The sequence below is a fragment of the Arvicola amphibius genome, chromosome 3 (assembly GCF_903992535.2).
Source record: "Arvicola amphibius chromosome 3, mArvAmp1.2, whole genome shotgun sequence".
NCBI lineage: Eukaryota > Metazoa > Chordata > Mammalia > Rodentia > Cricetidae > Arvicola > Arvicola amphibius.
Genome location: NC_052049.1, coordinates 90,521,958 through 90,546,117, shown reverse-complemented (window position 1 = coordinate 90,546,117; position 24,160 = coordinate 90,521,958). Strand labels below are relative to the sequence as shown.

The following is a 24,160-nucleotide window of genomic DNA, read 5'->3' as shown; positions in this document are numbered from 1 at the left end:
ACCACACCCACCTGGCATTTATGTAGGCGCTAGGGATTCAGATTCCAGTCCTCAGCTTGCCTGGCCAATGTTTTGCCTGCTGACCATCTCCTCAGCCTCTCTCCCATGCTACTACGGCCCAAGCTCATTCCTTGATTTCCTTCCTATGGGGCTCCTCAGCCTTCCTCCTCTGATACGCAGCCCCCAGGAGCTCTGAAAGACAGCCTCCCATCCTTTAACTTCTCCCTATTCAGTTCTCCTTGCGCTCCTCTGTCAACCTGAGCATCAGCCTGCCCACCCCCAGCTTCCTCTATCTTCCCAGATCATCTGGCAACTTCTGCCACCATCGAATGTTCTGAGATGCAAATGCCCCCTCTGCTGCACAGAAGTCTTGGAATCTACCCTCATGCCCACAGTCTTCACTGAATTGCAGGGATCATGAACCTGTGCCTCCTAGCTCAGATCCAGAAACAGTTTGGCTTTATAGCTCAATTTCTAGATGCATATTTGTTCTCATTAATCCTGCCCCACCTGAGGCCACAATCCATTCAACTACGGCATCAGCTTTTAAACTGTTCTTCCAGCTCTCCAACTTCTCTATTCTCCATCCAGTGGCTGGGGGTGGGGGTGGGGATGGGGTCTTTGTAGCCCAGGCTGACCTCAAACTCAGTAGCTGTATTAATCAGGATTCTCTAGAGTCACAGAACTTATGGAATACCTGCCCCCTCCTCTCTCTCTCTCTCTCTCTCTCTCTCTCTCTCTCTCTCTCTCTCTCTCTCTCTCTCTCTCTGGCTCAGTCCCACAAGGCTCAGCTAGTCTTCTTGAAGTAGGCTCCAATGTCAGAGAAGGAATGGATTCGCTAGCAAAGTGGGGGGAGGCTGACAAAAAGCAAAAGCTTCCTTCTTCCATGTCCTTATACGGATGTCCAGCAGGAAGTGTGGCCGTTATTAATGGTGTCTTCCCACCTAACGATCCGGATCAAAGCTGTGTTTTCCTACCTTAAAGGTCTGGGCTGGGAATGGACTTACCCACTTTAAAACAAGCAAAAAATTTCTCACAGGTGTGCCCTCCATTTCTGGATTGCAGTTCATTCCAGATATAGTCAAGTTGACAACCAAGAACAGCCATCACTGTAGGGTAAAAGGGCCAGCCAAAGAAACCCACCCTGGCTCTGAAACTGAAAGAAACCCACCCTGGTTCTGAAACGAGAGTCATTGATAGAAACACAACCTGGTTCTGAAAACAGAGCCATTGATAGAAACACACCCTGGTTCTGAAACCAGAGACAGCGAAAGAAACCCACCCTGGCTCTGAAACCAGAGCCACTGAAAGAAACACACCCTGGTTCTGACACCCAAGCCAGTGAAAGAAATGCTTTAGTCCCAAACCCAGAACCAAAGAAATATACCCTGACCCTGAAACCAGTGCCAAAGGAACAACATACTTTGTCCCTACAATCAGAGCCAGTGGAAGAAATATGCCCTGGCCCCAAAACTAGAGCCAAAAGCTTAAAAAGACCAGTGAAAAAAATACAGGGTGGCTCTGAGACCAGCCATCTCTGCCCCTGATCTTCTAAACTAACCAATCCCTGAGCAGGGAAAACTAACCAATCCCTCTTCTCCTTGGGAAAACTCCACCCCGAAGAAGCCCTACAAAGCCCTGTAACTGTTCAGTTTATGGCTGCTCTTCTTCCATGCTGGTAGAGGTAGCCATTCTCCTGGATTCTAACCTCCCCTCCTAACAATTTTTTTTTTCAAGACAGGGTTTCTTTGTAGCTTTGGAGCCTATCCCGAGTGCTGAGATTAAAGGCATGCACCACCACCACCACTGCCTGGCTCCCAACAAATCTCTTGAACAAAGTTTGGGTGAAGACCTTCTTTCCCTTTGTGAAGTGGGATTGTGCTGTTACAACTCTGCTGGGGAAGTCAGCAGCAGAGCAGAGCATTAAAGGACAGTAACACTTTGGCTGGGAAACCTTCCCCTAGCAGAGCGGAGTTGCTACACTCCAGAGTACCAGAGCTGATTTGTAACAGCTTCACTGGGGAAGCCTCCTCCTGGAGCAGAGCTGTCACTTAGGGGAAACCTTCCCTAGAGCAGGGATGTAAGGTGCAAGGGATCCCTTCTTTCTGAGCTGTGACACTTCCAACAACAATAGCCAAGAGTGACCTTGAATTTCTTGCTTCTTTTTTTTTTTTTTTGAGACAGGCTTTCTCTTGTAGCTCTGACTGTCCTGAAGCTGGCTCTGTAGACCAGGCTGGCCTAGAACTCAAGAGATCAACCAGGTTGGCCTTGAACTGAGATCCACTACCTCTGCCTCCCAAGCGCTGGGATTAAAGGGGTACACGCTACCACCGCCTGGCTGGACCTTGAATTTTCTTATTTTACTTTTTGAGACAGAGTTTCTCTGTAACTTTGGAACCTGTCCTGGAAACTAGCTCTTGTAGACCAGACTGGCCTTGAACTCAAAAAGATCCGCCTGACTCTGCCTCCTCCCGAGTGCTGGAATTTAAAGGGGTACATACACCATCACCCCACCGTCTGACCTTGGACCTTAAATTTGTAGACGTCCTCCTCCTGCTGGGATTACCAGTGGTCAGGGTTAGGATTGGGGTATTTTGCGTTTTGCATTCGCATGTATTAATCATACACAATGGGTCTCGCTATGCCATCTTCGTGTATGTATATAATGTACTTTGGCCCTATTTACCCGTCCCCACTTCTCGTGTCCCTCACTCCAGCTGATCGCCTTCCTCTTTCCAATCAGTCTCCTCTAGGGCTAAAATATTTTGAGCATGGAGGTTGGGAAAACACAGGGGCGCTTCGGGGGCGAGGGGCAGGAACTGTGACTGGGGAGAAGACAAGCGAGAGTAGTCCAGGAAGACGGAGACCACAGGCGAGGACCTTAACCAGGGATACGCAGCTGGACACACGGCTCGCCGCCAAACACCGCCACTGTAGGGACCTTGCTGGGCGGGCGCATGCGCAGTAACAGACGTCACTGTGCGCCGAGACCGGCGGTTGAAGGAGGCGAGGTTTTCTCGATCGCGGAGTAGGAGGGAAACCAAAGCGATATATTTCCGCTTCCGTCAGGGGCCGGAAGTTAGTGTCTCCCGGGTGAAGCGGCTTTGGCTGCCAGGCAGTCTTGGTACAGGTAGGTGGGGGGTCTCGCGCGCGGGCGTTGAGCCGGCGGGGACACGGGTGCTCTAGTCTGGATCACCCGCAGGGCGTGAAGCCGAGGCCGGAGCATGGCTTTGAGGACGGCTGTGTGGGGAGCCTGACCACCGGACCCCCGCAGCTGGGCGAGCGGGCGGCGCCACCAAAGCTTGGGTGAGGCAGATGGCGCCGTTCCTCTGCCGCGACCCCTTCCCTCCGCCCGGGTCGCCTCGAGACACCACGGCTCTTTCGCAGGCTGCAGTTTGCCGATGGGATCCTGGGGCCACACAGACTCAGGAAACTCACTGATTGTTCAACAAGTGGTTACTAAGTGCTTGAGGTATAACCAAGCACTGTGGATGCTGGCGGGAGTTTGAACGGTTGCCAGACGAAGTCCTTCCTCGGAGGTGGATGAGCAGGGTTGTAGAAGCTGGCGTTGAAGGTGATCTGGAATTAGTTTGTTTTGCGCGTTATACGTGAGTATACAGACAGCTTGCAGGAGTCTGTTCTCTCATTTCACCGTGAGGGTTCGGGTAATTGAGCCCAGGAAGTCAAGTCAGGCTTGGCAATCAGCATCTTCACCTGCTGAGCCATCTTGCTTGCCCTGTTTTGAAAGTTTTAGAAATCTTTCTGTATGGGTATGCCTGTGTATAGGGGTTAGGGGACAACTTGCGAAGTACACTTCTCTCTTTCCACCTTGACGTGGGTTCTGGGGACCAAATTCAGCTTGTCAGATTTGGCAGCAGTACCTGTACCTGCGGAGACAGGATCGACCAAGGTGGCCCGAAAGTCTGAGGAAAGTCTGTGATTCCGTTGTAGGTGGTTGCCAAGCCCAGATTTGGGAAGGGAAAGAGATACAGCTGTATAGACAGTGAGAGCACGGCTCGGGACCAGACCACACTTCAACAGTCCTTGGTCTCCTGGGATCCGGCCTATAATCTTCTCTTGAGTATCTCATACTTTCCCGCTGTTGCTCCCAGAGCTTCAGCCATTCTTTCTGAAATAAAGCAATGAGAAAACCCTTCATCTGCCTCAGACGCTTTGCAGATACATCTCTCTTCCTGGCTTTCTTGTATCAACCTTTGGTCTTCCAGGCTTCATCTTAAATGACTCTGTTGTAGAGAAATCATGTCGTGTAACGGGGCTCACATGGGAGGTTTTTTGGAAGAGGAGAGAAAAGTGGGCAGAGACTGGTCCCTGGGGACAAGAGTGGAGAAAAGGCAAGGGGGGCGGGTGGGAGAAGAGAAAGAGGGAAAGAGACTGAAGGTGAGCAGGCCCATCTTTAAAAGGGAAGGTAGCCAACTGCACAGGAGGTGCTCTTAGCTGCAGCTGAGGGTGTATCCTGTCAGGACCCTAAGAGCAGGCCAATACGGATGCCTAAATAAATACTAACACTCCCTTCACCCAAAGTAGCCCTGTCTCAGAAACTTTTATTTAATTCTAATTACCTCAGAGCAGTATTTAAGATTCACCCATATATGAGTTTTCTTGTTAAGAGCCTGTCATCTGTAACTATTTATTAATACAGATCTTTTGAATATTTGGTTTTATGTGTTTGGGTGCTCTCCTGCATGTATGGCTGCCCACCACATGCATGCAGTTTCCTAGGAAGCCAGAGAAGGGCATTAGATCCCCTGGATCTGGAGTTACAGGCAGTTGTGAGCCACCATGTAGGTGCTGGGAATTGAACCTGGGTCGGCCCCATTGTTTCGGATTTGTGAGAGACTGGCCTCTGACTTATGCCTCAGCCTACCAAGTGCTGGGGTTGCATGCTAAACCAACATGCCTGGTTTGGTCTTGTTCTGTTTTGGTCTGCTGTCCTGTGTAGCTCAGGCTGGCTGAAAGTGTGGCAGTCCTCCTACTTGTGCATCTTTGCTAGGATTCCTCAGGGAGCCCCCCACTAACTGAAACTTGAGAAGCAATGGGTTGGGCATGACAACCCCTAGAGCAGTGGTTCTCAACCTTCCTAGTGCTGCAAGCCTTCGTTACAGTTCCTCATGTTGTGGTGACCCCCTAATTATTATTTCATTGCTACTTCATGACTATAACTTTTGCTACTGTTAAAGAATTGTAATGTAAATATCTGATATGCAACCCTGAGACCCATAGGTTGGGAACCACTACCCTAGAGTCGTCTTCTTGCTAGACAATGACCATCTGAATTTACCCAGTTTTTCCGTCACCAGGCAGTGGTGGTACATATCTTTAATCCCAGAACTAAGGAGGCAGAGCCAGGCTGATGGCGGATTTCTAAGTTTCAAGCCTGCTTGGTCTACAGAGCGAGTTCCAGGACAGTCAGGGCTACACAGAGGAACCCTGCTCCAAAAACAAACAAACAAAAGTTAACGTACATTTTTAAATTTTATTATCTTGTATATAGAGATGTTTTGCGTGAACATATATCTGTGTACCTCCTTTTTTCCCCTCTTTTTTTTTATTTAAACATTTATTTATTTATTTATTTATTTATTTATTTATTATGTATACAATGTTCTGTCTGCGTGTATGCCTGCAGGCCAGAAGAGGGCACCAGACCTCATTACAGATTGTTGTGAGCCACCATGTGGTTGCTGGGAATTGAACTCAGGACCTTTGGAAGAGCAGGCAATGCTCTTAACCGCAGAGCCATCTCTCCAGCCCCCCTCTTTTTGTGTGTGTGTGGGGGGGGGTGGTAACTTTGAACTTATTTTGTTGCCCAAGATAGCCTTTACCTTTTCAGTAATTCGAAGTGCTGGGGTTACAGTGTAGGGTGGGCTACCACACCAAGACCCTGTCTCCAGCTTGCTATGAATTCTCTGTCCTTCTGCGGAACCTCTTGGGTTCTGGAATTTCAGGCATGTGTCAACATGCTGGCCTTTTTCTAGGCTCTTCCTCCTTTTTCTTTCTTAAAATAAGAGTATTGTGTCATGGCACATGCCTTTAATCTCAGGCAGAGGCAGGCAGATCCCTGGATTTGAGGCAAGCCTGGTCTACATAAAGAGTTCTACCTGGGCTACATAGTGAGTTCCAGACCAACCTGGGCTACAGTGAGACTGTTGTGGGGACACATAATGGGTGGTAGACAAATGAGTATAATTGCCCTCCATACCCAAGCAGGCTGCTGGTCTCCTGTCTTAGGGGGTCTGGCCTAGAAACAGTGGGTGGTCGAGGTGTGATGTGTGAGGAGGTGCCACAGGGATCAGGACCACAGAGCAGACTGAGTGCATTTCCAGGCAGGTCAGTGGGCTGCTGCCACCTCCCTGTCCACCTGCCAACAAGCCATCTGCCCTTGTCCCTCACTGAGACCATCATTTCTCCACCCACCTCTTCCATGTCTCAGACTTTGGGGTGGCTGTGATCATAACTGATGACACCGGCTAAAGGCAGGGAGGGTTTGTTTAGACTCCAGCAGGTAAGTCAGACTGGAAGAAGCTGCCTTTGTGTGTGCAAAGTCAGGAAGCAGAGGGCAGTGGATGCTCAGCTGGGCCTCGTGTGTGTGTGTGTGTGTGTGTGTGTGTGTGTGTGTGTGTGCTGCTTTGTTTGTTTGTTTGTTTTCCTGTCTGTAACCCCAAACCAAGAAATGGTAGTGCCTTTCTTTAGGGTGGGTTTTTCCACATTTGTTAGCCTAAGCAAGATAACTGGCATGCCCAGACTAACAGGTGATCCTGGAGTCTGTTCAGTTGATAGTCAGTATTAACATGGCAGTGTCAGGGGAAACCAGGCATGGCTGTTCATGCCTGTAGTCCAAGCGCTTGGGAGGATCAGGAGCTCAAAGTCATCCTCTGATATTTGGGGGTGGAGACCGTGTTTGGGTTTTTTGTTTTGTTTTGTTTTGTTTTGGGGGGGGGATTGAGAGAAAGTCTCTCAATGTACCCTGCCACGCTTTTTTTTTTATTAAGTATACAATATTCTGTCTGCATATGTGCCTGCAGGCCAGAAGAGGGCACCAGATTGAATTTAGGACCTTTGGAAGAGCAGGCAATGCTCTTAACCACTGAGCCATCTTGCCAGCCCCCCCCCCTTTTTTTTTTTAAAGCAAAAGACCCACAAAGATTCCAGTTATGGGCCTTTCCTGCCATCCTTGTGTGTCCCCATCACAGCTTTGGACACCACCCTAGACTGTCACTTCTCCCATCCCTTAAAAAAAAAAATCCTGCTTGAGACTTTATATTTGGAGTAAGGGGAAGCGCATGTCCTGCATCGTGCATATGTAGGTCAGAGGACAAGTTTTGGGGAGTCTTGTTCTGTCCCTGCACTATGTGGTCCAGCAAGCTCCCAGACAGTTCTGTTTCTGCCTCTACCCCCATGTCAGAGCCAGGGCTGCAGCTATGAGAACACTATGCCTGGCTGGCCTGTTGTATAGGTTTCTGGAATTGGACTAGGGTTATCAGCTTGACATGGTTGGCACTAAGCCCACTAAGCCATCTTCCTGCCCTTGACTTCATTTTAGTCACCCTTTGGACGTAACTCCTCCGTCCCTTAGCAGGGTGCAGTCAATATGTTGAGTGCCCTCCCTCTGTCCCTGTGTTTTCTTCAGCCAGCTGTCCACCCCTACCTTCCCCTGAGCACAGAAATCTTTTTTTTATTCATTTTAATTGAGCTCTACATTTTTCTCTACTCCCCTCCCCTTCAACTCAACCCTCTCCCATGGTCACTAAACTCCCAATTTACTCAGGAGATCTTGTCTTTTTCTACTTCTCATGTAGTTTCAATCCATGTGTGTCTCTCTTAGGGTCCTTATTGTTGTCTAGGTTCTCTGGGATTGTGGATTTTTGTCTGTTTTTTCTTTGCTTTATGTCTAAAAGCCATTTATGAGGAGTACATATGATAATTGTCTTTCTGTGTCTGGGTTACCTCACTCAAAATAATGTTTTCTAGCTCCATCCATTTTCCTGCAAAATTCAAGATGTCATTTTTTTTCTGCTGTAGTACACCATTGTGTAAATGTGCCACATTTTCCTTATCCATTCATCGATCGAGGGGCATTTAGGTTGTTTCCAGGTTCTGGCTATGACAAACAAAGCTGCTATGAACATAGTTCAGCACATGTCCTTGTGGCACGATTGAGCATCCTTTGGTTATATACCCAAAAGTGGTATCACTGGGTCTTGAGGAAGGTTGTTTCTTAATTTTCTGAGAAATTGCCACACTGACATCCAGAGGGGTTGTACCAGCTTGCATTCCCACCAGCAATGCAGGAGTGTTCCCTTTACCCCACAACCTCTCCAGCATAAGTTGTCATCAGTGTTTTTGATCTTGGCCATTCTTACAGGTGTAAGATGGAATCTCAGAGTTGTTTTGATTTGCATTTCTCTGATGGCTAAGGATGTTGAACACATCCTTAAGTGTCTTTTCAGCCATTTTAGATTCCTCTGTTGAGAGTTCTCTGTTTAGGTCTGTACTCCATTTTTTAAATTGGATTATTTGTTCTTTTCATGACCAATTTCTTGAGTTCTTTGTATGTTTTGGAGATCAGACCTCTGTCTGATATGGGGTTGGTGAAGATCTTTTCCCATTCTGTAGGCTGTTGTTTTGTCTTGTTGACCGTGTCCTTTGCTTTACAGAAGCTTTTCAGTTTCAGAACGTCCCATTTATTAATGGTTTCTCTCAGTGTCTGTGCTACTGGGGTTATATTTAGGAAGTGGTCTCCCGGAGCACAGAAATCTTAAGTGACCTATGTAGAGTCATACAGTAAGTTGAAAACCAAAGTTAAAAGCTGTTCTCAGGCATACTGCGCAGAGAGGACACAGGGACTGTTGTGCCTGAGGTCAGGAGCCTGGCTTTCTCAGGTGGAAGCCTGGGCGTCATAGTGTACGTCTTCCTGTCTCCATGGGCCACTGCTGGTGTCCTCCAGCCTGCTTCTGGAGGACGGTAGAGAGTCACCAGCTTCCTCCAGCTTCTAACCCCTGTCCTCCTCTGCCCCACAGGTTTCATCCCCCTGCAGCCATGGGACGAAGGAAGTCTAAAAGGAAGCCACCCCCCAAGAAGAAGATGACAGGCACCCTGGAGACCCAGTTCACTTGCCCCTTCTGCAACCATGAGAAGTCTTGTGATGTGAAAATGTAAGTGGGTGGTTAGGATGGGCCAGCCTACCGCTGTGGGCATCCAGGCTTCTCCTGCCTTGCTTCCCTTGGCCTTCCTGCTGGCTGGGTCGTCCCCAGAGGTCCAGGGTTCATTTCTCATGCATCTTTTCACCTTGTCCATTGCAGGGACCGAGCCCGCAACACTGGCGTTATCTCCTGCACTGTGTGCCTAGAGGAGTTCCAGACACCCATTACGTGTATCCTTATAAAGTCAGCTGATGTCTGGGGAACCAGAGAAGGGGGTGGGAGTCGGGGCTGCCCTGACCCGCTCAAGGGCTGGTGACCAAAGACAAGGAACTGTCAGTCACTCCTGCTGCTCTGGCCCTGTGGCCAGGGATGGAGCCGCTGCCACCTAGAAGAACGGACATTGTCTACTGAGTTAACACTAAGTGATAAGGCACAGGGCAGGAGTCCGACTGACTCTGTCATAGCAGAAATGTGCCCAGGAGAGGACTTCACTGCCACAAATCATCCTTGACCTGTGTTTCAGATCTGTCAGAGCCTGTGGATGTGTACAGCGATTGGATAGACGCCTGCGAGGCAGCCAATCAGTAGCAATACCAAGGACCTGCCCCTCAACAGTCCCCGACTCGGGCACCAATCCAGAGACATTCCAGGGTGTAGGTCCAGAGCTGTGGCAGTCCTCCCTCTGTGTATGGAGTAGACGTGTGTGGGGCTGCAGATGTGGCTGTAACAGTGGCCCTGGCTGCTTGTAGCTGGTGTGAAGTGAGGGGTTGCTGGGTCTCACCATGCTGCCCAGGGTGGCCTCAAACTTCAGAACCTTATGTCTCAAATGACTCTGAAAACCTTTGAGTTGCACCCTTCTTCAGCTCCCAGTCCTGCCCCAAGCTTTAGGTTCCTGGCTTCTCTGGTGACAGTTTCTCAACATCCCAGGCAAGGAATAGCTGTGGGACCTCCAGTCTCCTAAGCCACCTCACCAGCACCTTGCCCTCGGGGAACTAACTGGACTTCCCGTCCTTCCCACCTCCTGTGCCTGTGGCCTGGGAGTCAAGGCTGCTGACCAACCAGATCCCTTGGCTGGGCTTTGCCGGGTGCCCGTTTTCCTCTTCAGTTGCTTTTATAGAAAAGGTAGGAGCTGGTTCAGTGACAGCTGTCACTCACAAACCTGACAATAAAGCAGCCAGTGCAGATCCCCTGACTATCTGTGCTTTCTTTGGTTATGAGGCCCCAGTGCTGGAAGGGGAAGTGGGATTTGGGGCTAAGGCATTCAGAAGAGATATTGGTGGTCCTATGACTATGATGTATGGTTTGGTCAGCTTTTCAAACTATTTTTCTATTGTTTTCTTTGTGAGAGCAAGGTTAGTAAGATTGGGGATGGAGTACCAGGCTGACCTTGAACTTACTATGAATCTGAGAGTGGCCTTGAATTCCTGATCCCTCTGCCTTTGTGTCCCAAGTGCTGGCATTGCAGGTGGGCACTACCACACCTAATTCATTTGGTACTGAGAATCAGACCCAGGGCTTTGTGCGTGTTAGACAGATGCTCTGCCAACTGAGTTATAGTCTCAGTTCTTGGTAGTACATGGTTTGGTTTGGTTTGGTTTTTTGGTGGGGGAAGAGGATTGACATAGGATTTTACAGTGTGGACCAGACTGGCCTCATGCTCAGAAATCTGCTTGCCTCTGCCCCAAATGCTAGGATGAAAGATGCGTGCCGCCCTACCCAATCAGTGGTAGTGTTTGAGACAAACTGTGCAGCCCAGGATCATCTCAGATTTATCCTTCTGCCCCAGCTAATTACAGAGCTAGAACACCACTTAAAACATAGTTGGGGGGCTGGAGAGATGGCTCAGAGGTTAAGAGCATTGCCTGCTCTTCTAAAGGTCCTGAGTTCAATTCCCCAACAACCACATGATGGCTCACAACCATCTGTAAAAGGGGTCTGGTGCCCTCTTCTGGCCTGCAGGCATACACACAGACAGAATATTGTATACATAATAAATAAATAAATATTTAAAAAAATAGTTGGCCCGGCGGTGGTGGCGCATGCCTTTAATCCCAGCACTCTGGAGTCAGAGGCAGGCAGATCTCTGTGAGTTTGAGGACAGCCTGGTCTAAAGAGTGAGTTCCAGGACACGAGGGATACACAAAAAAACCCTCTTATCAGAAAACAAGTAATAATAATAATTGCATAATTGGATGATTCTGGGTGCACAGTACACGAGTGGATCAAACAGACATCTTGCTTTGTGTTCACAGCAGTCAGAGTAAAATCCGTAGAAATGGCTGGGGTTTTTCTGTCGTAGTTCAGGCAGTAAAGTCCTTGCTATGCAAACAAGAGGACCTTGGCTTGATCCCCAGAACTCGTGCCAAAGAGGCAGACACTAGCAGATCCCTGGGGCTTGCTACCAGTCAGCCTAGCCTAATTGGCTAGTTCCAGGCCAGTGAGAAACCCTGTCTCAAAAAGCATGATTGGGCTGGGCACAAAAGTTCACACTTTGAAAGGTTTGTTTTTTATTCCAGTTTCATGTGGGTGGTTGTGTCTGCCTGTTGGCTTGTGTGTGGGAATAAGGGCCTGGAGAGGCAGAGACATTGGCTCTCTTGGAGCTGAGAATTAGGATTCTGAGTCACCTGCTGTGGTGCTAAGACCAGAACTCAGGTTTTCTGCAAAACAGCAAGTGCTCTTAGCCACTGAGCCATCTCCAGCACTCAGAAGGGAGAGGTAGGAAGATCTGAGTTCTGGGCCAGCCAAGGCTACATAGTGAGTTCTGGTCTCAAAAAGCCAAACCAAACAAAAAAAGTTAAATGTCTCAGCTCACACTCCTGATGCCCTAAGTCAGTTCCTAGGATCCTCATGATGGGGGGGAGAACTGATTTCTGAAGTTGTCCTCTGACCTCCACGTATGCCCTGTAGCACACAAACTCCCACACCCCACACACGTAAGAATATTTATTTTAAATACAAAACTGGGCTAACTAGCTGTCATAGCTGGCGAAGGGTTTGCTGTGTGAGGCTGACAATTTAAGTTGTCATGCCCCCTCCCATGGTGGGAAGAAAGCTCCAACCCTCTAGTGTCTCTGGCTACCATGCCTGCTCTGTGGCACCCATAACACTAAATACATACTTAAATTTTTTTACACTTTTTAAAAAAGATTTTATGTGTATGAGTATGTATTTGCCTGGTGTCTGTGTGCTACATAGATGCAGTGTTGAGGTCCAAGAGTATTGGAGCCACTAGAACTGGAGTTACAGATAATCGTGAGCTGCCATGCAGGTGCTGGGACCCACACCCAGACCTCCTGAATAGCAGTGAGTGCTCTTAACTGCTGAGCCAGTTCTCCAGCCCTGAGATCCCAGTCCTTATCTGTTTTGTATATGTGTGCACGAACACACATAAATGTGTCCCTGGAGGTGAGAAAAGGATGTTGGATCCTGTGGAGTTGGAGTGACAGCCATGAACTGTTAACATGGCTACAGGAAGCTGGGTCCTCTAGAAGAGCAGAAAGTGCTCTCAACCACTGAGGACTTTTATTTTCCAGCCCAAAGTCAAGACAGAAAGGGTGGATAGCAAGTGAGCACCACCTGAGGCTGGCTCTGGCCACCTCCGCCACACTCCTGTACTGATAAGTACTGTAGACAGTTGACCCAAAGGGTGGCACCTGCACTGGCTGTGAAGCAGGTAACAACACAGCTCCAGGTTCAGAGACAAACAGACCTGAGAGGGGAGGCCGATTCCTGCAGCCAGAAATGCTCAGAAGCACTTGACCCAGGAAGCTTAGCTTCACAACCTACAATTTTAATTCCTTGTAAGTTCAGGTTCTGGGCTTAGGTCTCAGCTGTCTTGGGTGCTTTGGGCCACTGGGAAAGTACTATTAGCTCACAGAAGGGACATTTTCTGAGGGTGGTGAGGATTCTTGGAAGGCTGGAGGCAGTGAGGGGTGGACACGCTGATAGTTTTCTGCATTCTCTCCTTGAAGCCCTGACCATCTGACAGTGGCTTTCAGGCAGAATATCTATGGCCTTCTTCCAGAAAAGAGGGTCCTTGCTGAAGCAATGTTAGGTCACAGTCCTGTCTAGACTTTGAAGATGGTAGGCAGTCCCGGGACTCAGTTGTTTGTTTTGGGGACATTTATCTGTGTAGGTGTGAGTGCAAGCTGTGCCAAGAGGAAGAGGACAGTTCACTGGGAGTTGGCTCTCTCTCCATCTGTAGGACCTGGGGATCGAACTTGAGTCATCAGACTTGACAGCAGATACCTTTACCAGCTGAGGCATCTCACCGCCCCACGGGTTCAGTTTTAGGAAGACTGATGAGCACGAGACAGCATACAGAGAAAGCCAGGCCCCCAGGGAAACCCCGCTGCTCTGCCAACACTGGGAGCCAGTAGTGCCAATCCACACCACTTGCACACAATCTGGGGACCCCAGGACTCTCGCACATCATTTTGTTTAAGTGTGTGTGGCATTTGCCTGCCCTGTGTAGTGGTGTGAGGTCTGTAGGCATATCTATTTAATGTTTTAAATTACATATTTATTTAGGGAAGATTATGTGTATCCCGTGACTTGTGTGGAGGTCAGAAGATGCTGCAGGAACTGATTCTCTTCTACTGTGTGGGTCACAAGGATTGAACTCAGGTCATTGAGCTTAGTGTCAAGTTCCTTTACAAGCTCTGAGCCATCTCGCTGGTCCCAGCGTATGTATGTGTGGAAGAATGAGGGAGGCTATCTAGGCAACACCCCTAAACATTGGCTCTGAGACTCAGATGATGTCACAGCCATTTATTGTGCTCCAGTGAAATAGAAAAAGAAAGTGCTCGAGTTACAAACGCTGCTGTCACATCCACAAACGCCAGTCACCGCAAAACCAAACTGTGTGTGTCCGCTGCATTTCGGGCATGCATTCTGCTCCCGCTGCGGGAATGGGGCAGGGGTCAGGCCAAGCCTGGGTTCTGGGAGCTTCGCTTGGAGGGTTTCTGGTTCTGGGAGGTACTCGCTTGTGAGGGAGTAAAAGGGGGCAGCGTCCTTTGGGTGCTGTCAGGGACACCCAATTCTGTGTTGGGCCCTTCAAGAGCTACAGGGATGAGGGGCCCCCTACTTCCCGCCGCCCCCCTCGGCCTGATCTCCCCAAACTGTAACCCTATAGACAGATGCCAGGGGGCTGGGGGACGCCATGCAGGAGATGGGGTTGGCTGGGCCAGCTGGGTCCAGCCAAGAGCAGCAGCCAGCCCCCTGGGGGCCCTAGGCAGAGTTATAGTAGTTGTGTGGGTGGTGATTGTGGGCGGGCTCTCCCAGCTCTGGGTATTCCGGAGTCAGGCAGTATTTGGGATCGTACACCTGACGGGGCAGCCCATACACTGTCATGCCCCTCTGTGAGGCCCCCTTGTTGCTGCCCATCTGCAGGCTGACGTTGAGCGTGTCACAGTGTTCCATGCCCAGTCCTGGCTCAAAGATCTGCCGCTTGGTGCCCGGTGCAGTCATGCCAGCCTAAGGAGGGAACAGTGGTCAAACCACAGAGATAGCAGCCCCACTCACCAGCCCTATCTCACCAGGTCTCCCACTGACCACACAAACCTGGCTGGCGCCCTTGTTGGTGCCCATCTGCAGGCTGATGGTGGCCTGGTCCAGCGGCTGATCTGTCCCCAGTTTGGGGTCATAGAGGTGACGCCGAGTACCATAGGCTGTCATGCCCTGCTGACTGGCAAACTTGTTGGTACCCATCTAGGAAAGAGATTAATGAAGCGGTAAAAATTACAGACATCCCTGTGACCCAAAGAGAAGTTTGCATCAGAGATTGGATGGAGGCCAGATACACTCAGAGGGGGGTATTTGTGTGACCAGACTTCTTAGGGTCAGCTACAGTCGTGTGTGGTTGGGCCCAGGTTCTGAGATACAGCTCAGTGGGTAAAGGTTCCTGCTTTCTGGGTCGGATGACCTAGGTTGATTCATGGGACCCACCGTAGTGAGAAGGCAGAGGCAGGGGGAGTCAGTTTGAAGCCAGCCCTAGTCTATGTAGACCACAGTGAGCATCTTGTCTCAAACAATAGAACAAAATAGTAAGGGGATGGATTCAAGTTGGGGCTGCCAGCGCAGGTCCACACTGTGGTCCCAGCCACTCAACTGGGGCTAAGGAAGGATGGGAAGTTACAGGCCTGCCTGCCTGAGCAACTTAGAAAGACTCTGTCGTTATAAAAACCTCTTGGAAGCCGGGCGGTGGTGGCGCACGCCTTTAATCTCAGCACTCGGGAGGCAGAGGCAGGCGGATCTCTGAGTTCGAGGCCAGCCTGGTCTACAAGAGCTAGTTCCAGGACAGGCTCTAGAAACTACAGGGAAACCCTGTCTCGAAAAACAAACAAACAAACAAACAAAAAAAAAAAAACCTCTTGGAAGGTGGAGGCAGAAGGCACAGAAGAGACGCTTAAGGCTAGCTTTGGTTGAATAGACTCCAGGGCTAACCTGGGCTATAGGAGACCCTGTCTCAAGTAAGTGCTTGCCTTCCGAGCACAAGGCTCTGAGTTCAGTGCCCAGGACAACCTATAGAAGCTAGGCATGGGGGCATGTGCTCGTAATCCACTGAGGAGGCAGACAGGTGGATTCTTTGGGTTTTCTAGCCGGCCAGTCTAGCCACATTGGAGAGCGTGGAAGTTGGGACTGGAAAAGCCATCAAATGCTGGAACGTAATGAGAAATTCTGTGGGGACTTGGGAGATAAGAAAGACTGCTGGAAGAGACATAGCAGAAGCCCGGCTTGTGAGGGTGAAAGTTGCCATTTATATGATTTTTTGAATTAATCTGGGGCTGGAGCTGGAAAGATAGCTCAGTGGTTAAGAGCACTGGTTATTCCTCCAGGGGACCTGGGTTCAATTCCCAGCAGCTCACAACTCTCTGTAACTCCAGTTCCAGGGGGATCTGACACCCTCACACCAATGCACATAAAATAAAGTTAAATTAAAAATCTGGTGTTGGAGAAATGGCTCAGCAGTGTTGGCAGAGATTTCTGCCAACTGCGGGACCTGGTGGGACAGAAACATCAGTCAACACAGCAGTTAGAAGCAATGTCTGCCCTTCCAGAGGACACAGGTTCTATTCCTAGCACCCACATGATTCAAAGCCATCTGTAACTACATTTTCAAGGGCTCTGGTGCCCTCTTCTGGCCTTCACTGGTACCAGGCACATACATGGTACATATACATACATGCACATACATAAAGAAAAAACACCCATACACATAAAATAATAACTATGAACCTGTGGAGTCTGGTCAGCTGGGGCTTAAGCAGCGCTGGAGAGATGGCACAGTTGTTAACTACACTTGGTATTCCTGCAGACCGCCCAGTACCCAGAAAGTAGCTAAAAAACGTGCAGTGCCCTCTTATCTATACATACATGCTAATAAAACACTCGTGCACATAAATACTCGGAAGAAGAAGAGGAAACCAGCACCACTGAGGTGAAACCTTGGCTTTACTGGGGCAGTTGATCAATTGATGCTGGTTTGCGGATGCTGAGGAAGATACCAGCATCACTGAGGTGGAAGCTGTGGTCCAGAGGGGCCAAGGCTGCATCTTAAGCTAGCAGCTGAACTTGACAGTATGTAAGAGTCTCCCCAGTGACTGTTTTATGTATCATTAAAGCTGCAAGAACAGAGGGGTCATGGAGAGCAACTGAGACTTTAGCACTGAGAGCCCAGGAGAGGCCATTGGTGACAGTACAGCCTCTGCTGCAATGGAAACCCTAGGTCTGAAGGGGGTCATGGACAGACACTGAGGATTTGTACCATGAGTTAGGGTCAGAGTCCCAGAAGAGAAGTCAGAAGCCATTGGTGAGATCACCCTCGTTGCTATGGTGACCTCTGGGATATTGGAGATACCACAACGGTGTGACAGCCAGTAAGGACAGCAGGTGTGGTGTGGCGCCTCCCTGCGCCTGAGACAAGCTTGTATTGCTGGTGGCAGAGCCAGGGCAGTAGAGCTGCCCAAGCCCTTGGGAGCCCAGAAGATCTCGAGTCCCAAAAGTCAGACACTGAGCTACAAGATTTGGAGCTACACTGACTTTTATTTTGTGAGAGTGTAATTGTTTTATGCCTCTGTTCTGTCCTTTTGGAGTAAGAAAATATTTATGTTGTAAAAAAATGTTTACAGAAGCCCACATTAAGAGACTTGGATTTTTGTTTTGTTTTGTTTTGTTTTTCGAGATAGGGTTTCCCTGTAGTTTCTAGAGCCTGTCCTGGAACTAGCTCTTGTAGACCAGGCTGGCCTCGAACTCAGAGATCCGCCTGCCTCTGCCTCCCGAGTGCTGGGATTAAAGGCGTGTGCCACCACAGCCTGGCTGAGACTTGGATATTTTGAAGAAACTTTGCACTTTTAAAGTGTTTGAATTTTTTTCAAGACTGAGACATTTAAAGTTACAGTTTTATATTGTGATATTAACATGAGATCTTGGGAATAAACAAGGTCAGGTCCATTCAGGGTGGTATGGCAGTAAGGAGGGCTTTGGGAATAAACAAGAGAGAGAAGGTGGTTTAACAGTGATGTGTGTGTGTGTCGAGTTATAAGAGGTCAGCAGTACTGGTTAGTTTTTGTCAACTTGATTTACACTTGAGTCACCTCAGAAGAGGGACCTTCAGTTGAGTTGGGTCTATCAGATTGGTTTGCAGGCATGACTATGAGGCATTTTTTTGAATATTGGCCCACTGTGGGTAGTGCCATCCCTAGGCAGTTATCCTGGGTTGAATAAGAAAACCGAGCAAGCCATGGGGAGCAAGCCAGTAAGCAGCATATCTCCACGGCCTCTGCTTCAGTTCCTGCCTACAGGTTCCTGCTTGAATTCCTGTCCTGACCTCTCTCCATGATGCATTGTGATGTGGAAATGCAAACCGAATAAACGCCTTCCTCCTACAAGTTTAGGCTAGTGTTTGATCATAGCATCAGATTGCAAACTAAGAAACCCAATGAGAGACCCTGTCTCAAAAAGCAAAGAGACCTGGAGTAGCAACTCATGCCTTTAACCCCAGCACTTGGGAAGCAGAAACAAACTCTGAGTTTGAGGTCAACCTGGTCTACAGAGTGAGTTCCAGGGCAGCCAGGACTACAAAGAGAAACCCTGTCTCAAAATAAAGAAACAAATAATAAAACAAACATAAAAACAAGGTGGATGACTCCTGAGGATTGATAATAGTGGCTGACCTCTGACTTTGATATGCATGCCCACATCCACAGATAGATACATATAAATAAAAATACAAGAGAGCTGTGGCCCTAGAATCAATCCTCAACACTGAAGAAAAATCTAGTATGCTACCTTCTGCAAACATTAGTTTCTCTATCTATATAAAGGGGCCGGAGAGATGGCTCAGTGGTTAAGAGTGGTTAAGAACACTGGCTGCTGCTCTTCTAGAGCACCTGGGTTCAATTCCCAGTACCCACAATCATCCTTAACTCCAGTTCCAGGGGATTCAGTGCCCCCTTGTTGTCTCTATGGGTACCACACACACATGATGTACATACATACATGCAGGCAAATATAAGAATAACTTTTAAAGGGATCTAGAGGCTGGAGAGGTGGATCAGCAGTTAAGAACATGGGCTGCTCTTTCAGAGCACCTGGGTTTGGTTCCCAGCGCTGCTGGGAACTCCAGTTCCAGGGTCCAGTGCCCTCTTCTGGCCTCGATGTGCACTATCCACACATGTGGCTCATAAGCATACATGCAGGCAAAACATTCATACATGTAAAGATAATTAAATAAAATGTCTTAAGGATCTATTAAAAACAGGAACTACTTAGGAGAATGGGCAAAGAAAGCAAGTTAGTAACTAGAAAATACAGCGTTCCAGTCAGTTCATACAAATATTCTGACCGCCAGAGCCTCCAGGGTCTGGGTAGCCTTCTGTCAGCCCAGAGCAGCCCGTGTGAAGAAGGGGCCCTACCTGTAGCCCAATGATGTTCCGACCTTCTCTCAGCTTCTCCGGCTCAAATCTCCGCTCTTGTTTCTCTGCATATTTGACCCCCACGTTAACCTTGTTTCCTTTTGTCTTGGCCTGTGTGGGGCAAAGAAGGCTATGAACCACAGATGAGCCTCCAGCAGGCTTTCCCCTCAGACAGATACCAACACCTGCCACACTCTTGGTGAGGCTCCGCGACCTAAGTGTCCCTATGGACACCTGACCTGAGACCAGCCCCTGTCCCATGCCCACTCTGCCCATACACTCACCATGCTGGCCAGAGCCAGGAGTGTGGACTGAACCTGGGTATGGTTGGTGTTCTCAAACAGGTCGTTGGCCTCAAAGATGTCATGGGGCTTCACTCCATACTTGGTAATGGCTTTAATGAAATTACCTATGTTCTCCAGCTGTAAGGGAAGAGGCCAGGTCAGGAATGGGAGGGTGGAGGGTTGAGGAGAGGCTGGTGGGTAAGGGATTGGATGGCGGCTCCTGTAACTCCAGCTCCAAGGGATCCCGTGCCTCCTTTGGCCTCTGTGAACACTTGCCAACACACACAAATAAATAAATAAATTAAACAAGTTAATAAAACCTGCCATCCCAATCTCTCAGGAGGCCTGTCTGGGCCTCAAAATAAAAGGTAGGAGCCAGGGAGATGTTTTTGGTAAGACCAAAAAACAAAAAACAAACAAAAAATACCACATTTTCTGTGCAAGTATCAAGACCTGAGCTCGAATCTCTGGAAACCAAGTAAAAGACACATGTCAAGAATGCAATCCTAGGACCCCTATAGAGTCAGAAGTGGAGATGGAATCCTCAGAAGGTCAGGAGACGGCTAGTGTACCCAATGGAGAACGACAAAAGGAAGGAGATCCTGTCTCAAGGTAGAGGAGAGGACCAAGCAGGGAGCCGTGCTCTGACTGAGCAGAACCTTTGACAAAACCAACAATAGAAGCCCATGGTTGGACGTGATTCAAACATAAAGCCCCTGCCTAGAATCCCCCAGTGAGGGGCTGGGGTGTGGCTTAGTGGTAGAGCCCCTGCCTAGAGTCCCCCAGTGAGGGGCTGGGCATGACAAGGTAGTAAAGCTCCAGCCTAGCACACTCAATGGATTCAATCCTCACTACTAAAATAGAAAACAAACTAGTAACTTGGGTCTGGACTTACCTGGTGCCAGTTTTGGGTTGACTCGTTTACCTTCTTCACAGAACCTGGCTGGAGCTTGTTGATGAATCTAACAAAGAGAAGGGGCCAGTGAGGAGAGTGAGTTCCAGTTGCTTCAGAACCCCGGCAAAGTGAATAGGCAACGGTGGGAAGGGGACGCTGCCCAGCACGGGCTGATAGGGGGTGTGGAACAGCTAGACCCAAGCTGCCAGCCAGAAAATCCTTGAGTCGGGCTTAATGTCCTGGTTTTCCAAATGTCAGTGTTCGCTGTTGTTGTTGGTTTCATTTGTGTGTGTGCAAGCACATGAGTGTGCATGGCACATGCATGTGTAATGCCATGTGTGCAGAAGTCAGTGAACAGCTTTCAGGAGTCTGTTCTCTTCTTCCAACATGTGGGTACTGGGAACTGAACTCAGGTCATCAGTCTGCCAATACCTTTACCCACCGAGCCAATCATCAGCCTGTTGGGCTTCCTTCGTGGCATTTCTTCCTTCTGGCACGAATGTGATTATCTGGTGGGTTATTTGGGTACCTTTTCTTTTCTTTTCTTTTCTTTTCTTTTCTCGAGCAAAGGCCTGCACTGTATGTATCAGACCTCTATAAATGCTTATTACATGAATAGGTAAATAACTGGTTGGCTGGCTACATAAGTCAGCCAGCCTTGCTTGGGCATATGTTCTGCTCTGAACTGTACCTCAGCCCTGTGCCGGGGATCCCAGGTGTGTGCCAAGTCACGGTGAGCTGCTCCCGTGCAGGTTTCATCTTCCCCATTGATGAGGGCAGTGGGAAGCCAAGGTCTACATAAGCTAACACTGGCAATAAACAGCCATTGCTGCCAACTGGGAGCCACAGACAGGCCTGCCCTGTAGCATGTGCTAGCTAAGTAAGGGCTTTGGGTACTGTGTCCTAAACCTGACTGACTCTGTCATCTCTGCCTGTGCAACGGGCACAGTGAGTCTTTGTGGCCTTTCAAGGAGTGTAGGTGGCATCAAATATCAGTGTCTGACTCCAACTCCAGTTTTGGGATCATCCTGTGATGTTGAAGGCCTACATGGAGTGGGGTTCGGGGCAGGGACTGAGAATCTCACTCACTCGCAGAGAATGATCCCATCTTTGAGGCCATCCATGAAGTTGTTCCCGATGCGGCGACCTGTCACCCCCTCAATCCACTCTCTCAGCTCCTGCTCACGCTGATGGTCGTATTTCTGGGCCAGCTGAGGTGGGGATGGGGCATGAGGGGCAGGTGATGAGGAAGCAGGCAGTAGAGAGTAGCCTTGGCTTTCTGGGGCCCATCTCAGCCCGGATAGGCCGGATCTCCTACCTCATCCCATCCCAACTAAGGCAATCCTGTCTTAGTGTCCACGGTGTGGGAAGGGGGGGCAGAGCTGGGGGGAGGCGGAGGGCCAGGATTGAGGTGGCACCTGCCCAGGGGGCCATTCCGGGCATTCTGAGGTTTGGCACCAATGAATAGACAAGAGGGGGCTGGGGAGCCAGATCCTTGAAGCTGGGGGGGGGGGGGGGGCGGCGCTTGGCTCCTTGGTTTCCCCTCCAAGCCAAACTTGGGGTTTAACATCCCCTGACCCAGCCCCCCTCCACTCTCCAGTTAGAAGAGGAGATGCCTTAAACTGGGGGTGGGGATGAACCCTAAGAAGGAGCCCTGGGTGCCGGTTTGCTGGGAGCACTGCTCTCACACCTATGCAATGTAGCCCCAGGTGAGAAGTGAGGGTGTCCTTGTTCCCCTCCTAACCCTTGCCTGAATGTGTTTAAGCCTGTCCTTAGTCCCACATTGTCTCTCTCGTTGTCCCCCCAACTCTGTACATCCTTTACTCAGTCTCGGGGTCCCTATCTCTGAAGACAATCCTGTCCAGCCAGCTGTGGGACTCAAGGCTTTTTGTAGCTCTGATCCCGTCTTCCCGGGTAGGAGGTGGGATTCGGCCAGCTCCCTTCTCCACCTCTTAGCTCCTGGCTCCCTCCTGGCTCGCCCTCCAGTCTGTCTGTGAGGCTGCTTCGCGTTCTTTCAGCAATCCTGCTGCATGCTGGCCTCCCAGCCCCTGGTGCTGGTGAGATGGGGGGATGCCTCACTTCTACTGAATGGGGAGAAGAGGGATGCACCCCGTCACCTGGCCCCAGCCCTGCCGCCCCCCTCCTCACCAGCCCGGCTTTATAAAGCAAACCGGCCCTTATATAGCGCGGGCCCTGGCTGCCCAAGGCCGCCTTATAAGGCGCGGCGGCTCTTCTGCGACTCTGGGGCCGGCGCTGGGGGGAGGGGGCGGCGCTGCCATCAATCTCCCGCAGAGCACCCGCTCCCTGTTCTCCCCCAACTCTAGCCCTTAGGATACCCCAACCTGATCCAGGTCCCAATCCCTGCTCCTCGCTCCCCTCAACTCCTGCTGTGGGACCCTGGAAAGAAAGAGCCTCAGTGTTCCCTTCTGTCAAATGGGACTGCCTCTCCTTCTCTATGCAATTCCCTGTCCCGGGAAGCCGACCTATCCCAGTGTGGAGAGAGTTTGGCTCTGCACTTGCCTTATCTGGCGCCCTAGCTCCTTGCTGATCCTTTCTAAGCCTCAGTTTACCCATCCATGGCAAGAAAATGGGATCTCTCAATGTCTTCTAGCTCTGTAAACTTCAGACTTAACTTTTTTTAAAGGTGGGGGTCTGTCCCTTCCCCTACATCCCTCCCAGAAACAAGAAGGTTGACCAAAGACTCTGCGCAGGTGGGGAACCTTTACGGCACTCTGATTACCTTGATTTATAGGTAGTGGGGTGGGTTCCCTCAAAAATTCACCCCTCATGTAACTGGGGGCTCTGGATATTCCAAGGACAGAAAAACAGCTCCCACCTGGTCTCCCCTCTTCTCTTCTCAGGTCTCAAGTCACGTGACCCAAGTAGGAGGGAGTTCAGGGAGCAGAATCTGCCCTGAGTGTGTCAGGGACCAGACTAGGCAGTCCCCTCCAGCCTTACCTTGTTCTTGACTTCAGCAGACAGGCCATAGGCAGGACCTCGATTGAAATGTGCAGAAGACATGCTGGCCCGGGGGCTCTGGCAAAGCGGAGGTGCCGGTGACACTGACAAGCAGGACAAGGCAGCTGAGCCTGCGTCTGCTGTCTCTTCCCTCTTCACACGTTTTTGAAGCTCCAGAGGCCAGCCCCGGGCTCTTCCAAGCCTGTCCCATTGGCCACGGGGGCTTGCCAAGGGGCGTGGCACCACACACACACTTTGGCCACCCCCACCTCGTGATGTCAGGGCCTTGGTATTGGGAGCTGATTGTGTCATTGTTTCCACCTAGGGGGCTGCTTGCCTTATTCTGGGAAGGGGGGTTTGCTCTCACAGGCCACCCCTCTTCTTCTCTCCTCCCCATGCCAACTCTCTGTGTCCCATCTCTGAATTTCCGGATCTCAAAGGTCATTGATCTCTGCCCCTCTTCAATCCCAAAACAGGACTTTGTCCACTGGGCATCCCTGGTGTCCTCCCCCTCCTCATCCCAACCTGTAGTTTAGCGAGACAATCTCTTCCCACACACCAGCCTTCTCCACATAGCCTTCTCTCTAGATCTCTGTTGCTGTATCTGTGGAAGGGCTAATGACAAAGCTTGCCTCGTGCAAGTGCTGAAAAGATCAGACAAAATGCCAACTCCAGGGTGCCCAGTGCAGTGCCTGGCACAAGGAAGAACCTCAGCAAAGCTGTGTCTGCTAAGAATTTGGTACCCGGTTCTGTCCTATCCAGTCCCTTATGAGGACTTGGGGCAGCAAGAGCCTAGATCTAAGTTGGTATGATGGCCCAAGGCAAATTCTCAGCAGCGTTTGAGGCCAGCCTGGGCTACACAGTGAACTCCAGCACAGTGTGGGCTGTGAGCTCCTGTCTCTGTCTCGCACACGCTAGTTAAGAGGGGGCGGGGGAGGCTAGTGAGAT

General features: G+C 49.9%; 2 protein-coding genes across 2 annotated transcripts; one reads left to right on the top strand and one right to left on the bottom strand.

Annotated features, from left to right (window-relative positions):
• Window positions 1–2,992: 2,992 nt before the first annotated feature.
• On the top strand, window positions 2,993–10,353 carry Elof1 (elongation factor 1 homolog). The gene is made up of 4 exons (XM_038322958.1): window positions 2,993–3,130; window positions 9,039–9,173; window positions 9,321–9,391; window positions 9,685–10,353. Exons 2-4 carry the CDS (start codon window positions 9,058–9,060, stop codon window positions 9,747–9,749), a joined length of 252 nt encoding a protein of 83 aa, XP_038178886.1. The 5' UTR covers window positions 2,993–3,130; window positions 9,039–9,057; the 3' UTR covers window positions 9,750–10,353.
• A 3,786-nt stretch (window positions 10,354–14,139) lies between these two features.
• Window positions 14,140–23,334, bottom strand: Cnn1 (calponin 1). The gene is made up of 7 exons (XM_038323414.1): window positions 23,213–23,334; window positions 21,344–21,465; window positions 20,255–20,321; window positions 19,360–19,497; window positions 19,076–19,186; window positions 14,724–14,870; window positions 14,140–14,636 (listed from the first exon to the last, which is right to left on the bottom strand). The coding sequence occupies exons 1-7, from the start codon at window positions 23,273–23,275 to the stop codon at window positions 14,391–14,393; spliced, it is 894 nt and encodes a 297-aa protein (XP_038179342.1). The 5' UTR covers window positions 23,276–23,334; the 3' UTR covers window positions 14,140–14,390.
• Window positions 23,335–24,160: the final 826 nt, after the last annotated feature.